Below are 10,279 nucleotides of genomic sequence, written 5' to 3'. Positions count from 1 at the left end.
GACAAACTTCCAGAGGTCCTTAGTCCCTCGTTATCTCTGACGTCACCCCCACATCATTTTTGTAAGCAGGCGGTTTACTGGGTTCAAGTCAAACTTTGTCCCCTGTGTTAGCAGAAATCTCAGTTCTACTTTCTTGGCTTTGGATGGGTTGCGTGGCATCTGTCCCCACACACGCATTGTCCAGGGTGAGCCTGTGATTTGGGGGGTTTCTCTTCTCTTTCTCTTCGTGGCTACTGCAGTTCGAATCTCTGCCTTCTTCCAATTCAGCAAGGAAAAGATCAGGGTTTATATCCAGGTTTAAGCTTTATATCTGGCAAGAACTGGGGTCTGCTAGTGGTGAAAAAGCCCTAAAAAATGGGGAAATCACTCAGTGTAGTCCCCTTCATCCAAGTGTTGTTGAGTCCCTTCCTATGCCCCCCTGCTTTGTGTCTGTTGCCAGTGTCTTCACGTAGTTGTCGTTGAAATTTTGCCTAGAGTTGTTATCTGTAGGGAAGTTTGGTCCAATTCACAGATCTTGAAATCCACAAATGCATTAGATAAAAATACAATTCATTGATTATTTTTTTCTGGGGATGGCAGTGCTCTTTGTGTCCACTTTCACAAAGTTTTCTTTTGTTGGTTTTTTTTTTAATTTCATCTCTAAATTTGCTTAATGGCATTTGGAAAGTAAATTAAAGAAAATTTTAAAGGCAAGAATTACAGACCAGACGTCTTCTTAGGTATTACTTTGGCACCATCTGCTGGAGACCTTTTAAAAGTTTTCCAGTACATAAACTTCCACACAGTTTCTTACTACTTTTTCAGTGATTTAAAGGAAATATTGCCCAAATTATTTACATCTGAATTCAGTACCATACCAGCTTATATTAATAGGAATTTAGCAATGGTAGTAAATAGTAAAAAGTAGTAAGTGGGGGTGCCTGGGTGGCTCCGTGGGTTAAAGCCTCTGCCTTTGGCTCAGGTCATGATCCCAGCATGCTGGGATCTAACTTCACATCTGGCTCTCTGCTAGGCGGGGAGCTTGCTTCCCCCTCTCTCTCTGCCTGCCTCTCTGCCTACTTGTGATCTCTGTCTGTCAAATAAATAAGTAAAATCTTTTTTAAAAAAAGTAGTAAGTAGTAAATCCATTACCACTTAAGAGGCAATAGCTTGCCCTGGGAAGCTGCCATTGCAACACATGTAAATAAGTCTTGGAATGTGAGTTTCATATGGAGGACTTTAAGCCAGCTGGGTCTCAGCAGCCTCCATGACAATCACCAATGCATTTTTTGGTAACTTCGCTGTGTTGTGAAGGTCTGAGCACCAAGCACTTTAGATACATGACCTTAATCCTCTAACAAGCAACCACGTACCTCCTCCCTGCCAGGACTTCATAGAAACCCTTTGAGGGTACTTAACACCAATATTATACCAGCTTTCCATTCACCAGGAGGGTGACTTTGGACAAGTCGTTTAGCCATGCTCAGTCTGTTTTCTCATCTATAAACTCACAGGCTACACCCACCTTACTGACTACAGACACTGTGATGGTTAACAGAGCCTGCCACTCTGTGAGCACTCCCAACCCTCCCTAAACTATCAGCACTATTACAACAACAGACCTCCTTTTCCTCCAGGGAATACCCATCTTGGTCGCTCCCAAGGCTGGGAGAATGTCCAAGAATGTTCTCCATGTTCCATCTACTTACTTGGGGCAGGATGGATTTTTTTTTTTTTTTTAAGATTTTATTTATTTGACAGACATCACAAGTAGGCAGAGCAGCAGGCAGAGGAGAGAGAAGGGAGGAAGCAGGCTCCCCGCCAAGCAGAAAGCCGGATGCAGTGCTCGATCCCAGGACCCTGGGATCATGACCTGAGCCGAAGGCAGAGGCTTTAAACCCACTGAGCCACCCAGGTGTCCCTGGATTTTTTTTTTTTAATGGATTAAGCTGTGTTCTGAGACCATGCACGTTTCTAGATTTTCTGATAATTATATAGCCTACTATGGACTTTCACTTTTTAGATATTTCTCCATATAAACATATGGAGAAACCTTAGAAAATAGAAAGGCAGAAGTTTTTGTCTTCCTTGTCCACTGCTCCCAAAGAATCTGTAGCAGGTGCAACTAGCTGTCCCCCCTCAAGTCCATGCTCTCCTTCACAGAGTAGAATAGCAGGCAGGCACATGGCTCTTAATTTCCCAGATGACTGGCAGTTTGTGTGGCCATGTGAGTGCCCATGGAATGTGCTCGGAAGTGATGAGCAGCACTTGCGGTTTCACCCCACAAAACTTCCCAGGCTGTCCTTTCTCCTTCTGTCAGCTACATGCAGATGACCGGCCCTAGGAGCTGGAGGGCCCACCAGAGAGAAACTTTGGGTCCCTGAGCCATGTGTGGGGGAAGCTTGTCTTGCCCACCTCTATACCCACCCCAGAACTGTTGTAGGACCAGGAAATAAACTTCTTTTTGTCTTAACCTTCTGAAATGTTGGATCACATTGTGACCACAGCTTAGCTAAATCTAAACATTAACCATGAATGCCACCGTGGTCCATTTCCACTCAATCCTTTCTCTAGTTTGTGTTTTTGTGGATAGTCCACAACAGTGACTTTGTATCTTATTTCTTACAAATAATTTTGTTATTATAATGAATTCTTCATAATTTAATGGTTGCAGTATCCCATAAAGTAGCTGGCTAGACCTTAATTCACTTAATATTCTATTGTTGTTATTTAATTTGTTTCTAATTCTGTCTCCATTTAAAGAATCATCTAATAAACATTTTTATGCAGAAGCCTTATTCTATAGTTTGAATCATTTTTAAAAACATCATCAGAACTGGCAGGAACCAAAGGTTATAAACACGTTGTTGAACTTCTTTTCTCAAAGACTGAATCAAGTATATTACTATAATTGTGTTCATCAGACTTTGCAAGCAGATTTTACAAATGTTAGTATAAACCTGTTAATTTTTAAAATTCTCCATCTTATATTTTGCATTAAAAAATATTTATCAAAGATTTAATTTATTTATTCAAGAGAGAGAGGTAGGTGCAGGGAGAGGGAAAAGCAGGTTCCCTGCTCAGCAGAGAACCCGAAGTAGGACTCAACCGCAGGACCCTGGGATCATGACCTGAGCTGAAAACAGATGCATAATAAGCAACTGAGTCACCCAGGCGCCCCTATTTATTTATTGGGTGGCGGGGCAGAGAGAGAGAGTGCACAGAAGGAGAGGGAGAGGGACTCTCAAGCAGACTCCCTGCTGAGTGCAAAGCCCAACAGGGGCTCAATCTCAGGACCTGAGTTCATGACCTGAGCCGAAACTAAGAGCTGGATACTTAACCCACTGAGGCTACCCAGGCGCCCCATATTTTGCATTTCTTTGCTCACTACTGAGGTTGAACACTTTTCCGTATTTGTTAATTAGTGTGTCTCCTGTCTTAGGACTTTTGTTTAAAGCCTGCCATAACCATCTATTTGGGCCTACATTTCCTGCAGCTTCACATAATCTAGCACTAACAGAATACTAAAATCAATCACCCAGAATTTCAGAAAGCATTTTATTAAAAGTCAGAACAAATATTAAGGCACAAAAATACATAAACTTTTCAAACAAAAATCTTTGAAACAGTTTTGTCCTACATTCAAGGCAACCTTTTCCAAATTATGCAATAATTTAACCCTTTTAAATAGAAAAATATAACTTTTCAAACCCCTAAATTTTCTCCTCAAACACAGGAATGCTTTCCTAGTTCTAAAGAAGTTCCTTAATGCAGTACAGAGCTTCTCTATATACTGACATTTCCTTAAAATCCTACCTTTGTCACTTATGTACATTTCATATGTTTAGAACTTTACCAGTATGTTAACCTTTTTTCTTGTAAGTATAAGGCTTGGTGTTTTGTATTGCTTATGGCATGCTGTTGATCATACAAAGACACATTAAGAAAACTAGTTATTTTTTTAAATCTAGCATAACATCTCTCCACTTTAAATTAGTCATGTATAGCTTAGTGCAATAGACTCAACCCCTTTTATTTATTTTTAAAGTAAACTCTACCCCTAACGTGGGGCTTGAACTCATGATCCCAAGATCAAGAGTCGTATGTTTTACTGAATGAGCCAGGCAGGCACCTCAAACCCCTTTAAAAAAAAAGATATAAAAATTAATCTTATATGTACATTTTTTATACGTTCAGTCTTGACATTATAGTAGTGCAAACATAATGTACTGTATCACAGAGGAAAAGTTGGTTTTCTCTATAGGATATGAAAGATTTAAAAATTATCTTCTTTATAGGAAAAGTAAAGGAACATCATCTCTCAGTCTTAAAAAATTCACACCGATTCCTCTATTTTTCCTTATTTTTGAAATAAATTAAGTATCCTTTAAAGCAATTAAATGCTAATCTAACACAAATCATGAAAATTTCCTTGTAAGCAGATTTCACACATCATATAAATCTAACATGACTTGCATAAGAACACTTGAGCATTTTCTCTAGAAACACATAAAACTGGACTCTTCTCAGATTCCTTCATTTACAGTGAGACCCATCTTGATGGCAACCCAAGAACAAACTGATCTGATAAACTCAAAAGCTCTAAGGACCAGTTTCTGGACACTTCGTGCAGCAGCTGGGATAATAAGCTGGACAACGGCCCTGGGTATCCCTTTTCCCCAGTGACCTTCAGAGGAAGCACAGCTACAGCCCGAGGACACCCCCTCCTATTTCTGTGAGGCGGCTAAGAGGACCTTCCACAGGCATACTCAGTTCAGGTCAAGAGACATCACCTGAGGACACAATCATCACTGAAAGTGACAGATACCATACATGTCCTTTGAAAAAAAACATTTCTGACAAGGTTATCAGAAGGGAATCCTGCTTACTCTGGAAGATGAGAAAAGTCTGCGTTTCAGCCTGGAGCTGAGCTACACACATCACATCCTTTATCTTTCCCTGCGGAAAGAGATGTTTCTATAGGCTCACCATTGACCCCCCCCCCCCAACGTCTGCCCCACTACATCTGCAGCCCCTACAGGCTAGAAGCCCGGGACCCTATATTTCAAACTTCAGCTGGAGCCATGACGAGTTGGGGGTCTGCCTCAAAATCCGGGTGGTAGTAGAGAAAAATGTTAGGAATGAGAAGGCAGGGTCACCTCCAGCTCTGCAACAACTGGGCCCAGGGTAAAATACACCAAAACCAGAATGGATCCCATCTTACTGACATTCTTTTCCTAGGAAGGATGCCCAAACCGTTCAATGTTCCCTACCAAAAATAAATTTGAAAGTATCTTTCAAGACACGTTATTGCTAGATTTTTTTTTTTTTTTGCTAACTCCTATTACATGAGTAAATGAGAAATAAATCGAAAAGGCAGGTTTGGAAGAAAAACTTCTGTTTTGTAGCTTCACAATGAAAATAAATTAACAGTTATACTTAAATATTTGTACTGGTTAAGACTTTAAATGCTTCTCAATCAAAATTCTCTGAAGTTATTCTCAATTCAAAAAAGAGCTACAAGATTCTAACTTTTATTCCTATTCTAAATGTCCACTAGCCCTGTATCTTTGGTCATGAAAGCAGCAAAACATTCACATTTCCAACATTCTACATTCAACTACTTTTCAAGTTTAGAATGTTCTGCACTTAAAAAAATATTAAAACAAAAAATTCTCAAATCATATATTACATACATAATGTAACAAAGTGATGTATAAAACATGATTAAAGGTTAAGGAATTATTACAAGATTAATAGTGACATACTGTGCAGGTAAATACATGTTTCATTATGAAACCGAATAAACCAAGATTATGTAAAGGGTGTTCTAGCATCTACAAGGGTCACTGGTAGTGAGCCCCCCAGCTTGCCAGAGAGGAACTGCAATATGGCCACATGTCTAGCACCTGCCCCAGACAGATTCCGCAGCAGCACGTGCACATATGGCCTGAGGGGACAATGACAGAGCAAATCCTTGGAAGTGATCAAGACCTCTTTCCTGTGTACTTGTGTTCCCCTGAGCTCAGAGAGGACCCAACTCTGATTTGGTGTGCATGGTGATATTCACAAACAAGGACTTTGTGTGGACCCGTATGTATACGTACACACACACACCAAAGCTAACCATATAAACATCCTCATGTTCTAAGGCTAACCAAATTGTACTTAATTTCAAATCACTTCAGTATAAAAGTCAAAGAAAATTATTATTGCATCTAGTAACTATACACCCAAGAGATGGAGACGCTGCTTTGCTACAGAAGAATCACATCATCTACCTCAAAGGTTAGTGACAGTAGGAGTGTTTATGTAAAAAATATTTTTAAGTCTGGAATCGTCATATTTTCCAGAGAAAAGAGAAAACCCAAATCCACGTCCCTATTACCACTCAGCTAAGGGGATTTGGGGATATTTTTTTAATCATAATACTTTTCTTACATTATTTCCAAATCCAGGCAATTTGATGGACATGAAGCCGACATTCCAGAGCAGCTTAAAATGGTCGTGGAACCCTCATACCACCTGAATTCTTAGTTGTAATACACAGATTTCCAAGATAATGCAATGAAATCTTGTTGTACTCCATCAAAACAAAGCCCGCTTTCAGTCTTGAGGAAGGCCTTCACCGTTAACTAGGTGTCACTTCTATGGGTTTCAATCACATTATCTTTTCTGACGAGAACATTTTTTCTGCCATTTCAGATCTGGTCATGATTTCCTTAAAAAACAACAACAACAACAACAAAAGATGATATACTTGCAAATGTTGATGCTCCTTCCAGAACATAACAGAATTCTCTAATCTTTCAATGGTCATGATTTTGTGGGGGACTAAGTAGAGTCACTGGTACACACAAAAATATTAGATACAGAAAATAAACACCAGATAATACACACTTCTAGTGAGATATGCTCGATATCCATTGGCAAGTTCAGAAAACCTGAACAGCCTGCTAGCTGGGAAACGTCCGGAGTTCAGAATTAGCAGGGAGACGCAGGGAAGGGGCTAACATGGATCTCCGAGGCAGAGTTCCTCCGGGGATCTGCCTCACTTTACACAATTCATGTATTTGAAATTACAAAATTATTTATATGAATCCTCTAAGTGCCCGTTTAAAAGCAATTCTCCAGGGCGTGTCTTTCTGTAGAGTTCTAAATCCTCAAGTTCAACTCCTTTGTAGCCAGGTGCGTGTCTACTGCAGCCTCCTCAAAACTTGCCGCCTACCGTCAGATCAGCCTGCTGCAGCCGGTCACCGCCCTTCCCTTCGGTCAACACAGCCGCGGGTTCTCTCCTGCTCCCTGGCCACCACCTAAATCACGCCTAGGCTACCACTCATGGTCCTCTATAGTTCCTTCCTGTAAGCTCCTGTCCCCATATCCACCCTTTAATTCTTGTAATTCAGACTTCTTCCTGTCGTGGGCCACACTCCAATGTCCAGATGATCTGTAACTCATTTTTCTCCCCAAACCTTCCCAAATCCACATCTTCTATTCAAATCTCCAGGTTAATAAATAAATATGAGATAGAAACTCTATTTAATATCCCCCCAAAATATGTCAAGTATAGATTAATTTAGACAAACTGCCATCTTAAAGTATTCTAAACTCTTACCGACATACAAGAAGTTAGAAAATCATAGACTTGAAATCTTACAATTCTCCCTTCCTTCATACCAACAAGTGCTTATCTTTCTCCTGTTTTAAATGAGGATCGAGCTCCTTTACACTTTACTGACAAATCAGTGCAGCAGTCTTCCAACCTGCTGAATTTGTCATCATTTTATAAATTTCCAGAATTTCTTTCTGAAATACACTTCTACTTTGTGAAAATAACAGCACCAAGAAAATACGCAAAAAATGTTTTACCTCGTCTGAATCCACTAACACTGGAAGAGCCCTGAAACAAAACAAAAACAGACAACAATGTCATTAAAAGGCCAGTGTATGTACTAAAGCCGAATATAGGCATAGTCTGTGATCTACAAATTCTCATTTCTGGAGGGACACAGCCAATGGAAATAAACACCTCGGTTCACTAACAAACATGACATGAAACTGGTCATTCACTAGTGATGGGGGCTTATAAAAACATATAGAGGTATGATATTTGAAAAGCACATGACAAAGTATGAAAATTATCTCTTTATACAATAACCTAAATTTTAGAATCAAACTTTAACAGAGGATATTTACACATCTGTGAATGAGGAGGGAATATTTTCTTCTACCCACTTCAAATCTTCATCCTGTAGGAATAAATATTTATATATTAGCATTTGCTTAGTATCCCTGAAAGTAGAATTTTAAGGTATAATGTATATAAATTTAAACATTTAAATTCAAATGCACAATCCTTTTCATTTCTACATCTCCTAAGAAGTTGGCATGTAGGCCACACAGAAATTATGCCAGTATTTTCTTAAACAGGCAAAGAAACAAAAATTTGGATTTCAGAATTTCATACTTCTTGGTTTTTGTTAGATTCACAGGTTTTATTTCTTTGTCCTGAAAAACCATAGTAGAAACACAGTTTATTTATAAGACTGAAAATAGCAAGAATATTGATTTTTATTGTTTTTTTACTCCTAGCATTCATTATGCCTCCTAATTTGTTCAAGTTTTTATATGATGAGTTTATAATCTTTCAAAAGAAAAAGATGACAGTTTGGTTTGCAAAAGCAAAACCAAACTGGAATTTTGTACTGTCTGGGGCAAATTTCAGTAAGTTGAACTCTGAATCAACTCTCTGTAGTTCTCAGGGATGACTGAGTTCAAGAGCTCCCAACAGCCAAATGTGGTCTTGTTATACCCGATCCAGGAGATGGTGCAACTGGAGTACAAAATAACAAGCACCTAGTGACGACCGCTCCTCTGAAGTCATCGTTAAAAATCAAGTAGTTGCTTATTACTAAATTTACAAAAGCCTATTTATTTCTGTCACTTCTATTTATGCTCATCTCTCTGCAGGAGACAAGAAAAGGAAAGCAGGTCGGTCAGGGTATCTGTTTCTTAACAGAGACTTACTTATGGTTATCTCACAGGGAGAAAGAAAAATAAAAGGTATATTAAGTATCTTGATTTATTAAATAAAGTAAATCAAAATGTTTCTTTGTAATCTGGCTACATGGAATACTTTGGTTCTAGTATTAATCACATCTTGCTCACCTAGGAGAGAAACAAGGCAGCTGAGCCAGTATTAATAGGAACCCCAATTCTCTGAGTGAGTCTCAAGTAGAAATAAGTCTTGAGATAAGGCTTCTGATTAAGAGCTGACTGCCCTTAATTTAGGGAAATGAAAAAGTATTCCCTTGATGTGTTTGCAAGCATGGAGTTTTAAAATAAAGTGAGACAGGGATGCCTGGGTGGCTCAGTCAGTTAAGTGTCAGCCTTCGGCTCCCGTCACGATCCCAGGGACCTGAGATCGAGTCCCACACTAGGCTCCCTGCTCAGTGGGGAGTTTGTTTCTTCCTCTGTTCCTTCCCCTACTCGTGATCCCTCTCTCTGTCAAATAAATTAATAAAATCTTAAAAAATATAAAATAAAATAAACTGACACATATCTCTAAAATAAAAGGAAAATATGTTTTGTTTTTTTTTTAAAGATTCTAACCATTTTGACAGAGAGAGACACAGTGAGAGAGGGAACACAAACAGGGCGGGGGAGTGGGAGAAGCAGGCTTGCCGCTGGGCAGGGAGCCCGAAGCAGGGCCCGAACTCAGGACCCCGGGATCACAAACCCAAGCCAATGGCAGATGCCCAACGACTGAGCCACCCTGGCATCCCAAAAGGAAAATATCTTAATGAATTTAAACTTTAATAGCTCTAACACCAGATAATTAAAACTGTTGTAAATTTTAAAAATTTTAAAAATTTTAAAAATTGTAAATTTTAAATCACCATAAAACTACTTAAAAAACACATTTAAAAATTATTATCAAAAATAAAAATGAAAAAATTCACCAAAACCAACAGATCAAACTGTTCTCCTGGGTCATCTATCCTGTCAGAATTTATAAGCATACATAAATTTCATACTCTGTTGATCACAACATATATTAACTATAAGAAAGCAGAATATAAAACTATATGAGAGGCACTCCCACTGTGCCTAATTAATATGCATAAAATATTAAAAAAAACTTATCTCTACTCTCTATTTTGCCATTTTCTTCAAACTTCCACAGTTCTATAACAAATGCTAATTTTGTTAACTGCACAGGCAATACATAAAGTCCTTTCCTAACAGATAGCAGATGTTATCTGAAATGGCTTCAAAAATCACTTTAAAAATGTTGAAA

At 38.8% G+C, this 10,279-nt stretch overlaps 1 protein-coding gene across 2 annotated transcripts in view; it reads right to left on the bottom strand.

Moving 5' to 3' along the window:
• Positions 1–3,523: 3,523 nt before the first annotated feature.
• The window catches only part of TMEM87B (transmembrane protein 87B), a 53,442-nt gene continuing 46,686 nt past the window's right edge, over positions 3,524–10,279 (bottom strand). For both annotated transcript variants that reach the window (XM_047744176.1, XM_047744177.1), the window contains exons 17-19: positions 8,176–8,228; positions 7,849–7,879; positions 3,524–6,700 (exon numbers count right to left, since the gene is read on the bottom strand). In XM_047744176.1, the coding sequence (XP_047600132.1) occupies positions 6,641–6,700; positions 7,849–7,879; positions 8,176–8,228 (144 nt within the window). In that variant the 3' untranslated portion in view covers positions 3,524–6,640. The remainder of the gene's footprint in view (positions 6,701–7,848; positions 7,880–8,175; positions 8,229–10,279) is intronic.

Source organism: Lutra lutra, chromosome 9, assembly GCF_902655055.1.
Source record: "Lutra lutra chromosome 9, mLutLut1.2, whole genome shotgun sequence".
NCBI classification, from domain to species: Eukaryota; Metazoa; Chordata; class Mammalia; order Carnivora; family Mustelidae; genus Lutra; species Lutra lutra.
This window is presented reverse-complemented; position numbering and strand designations above follow the sequence as displayed.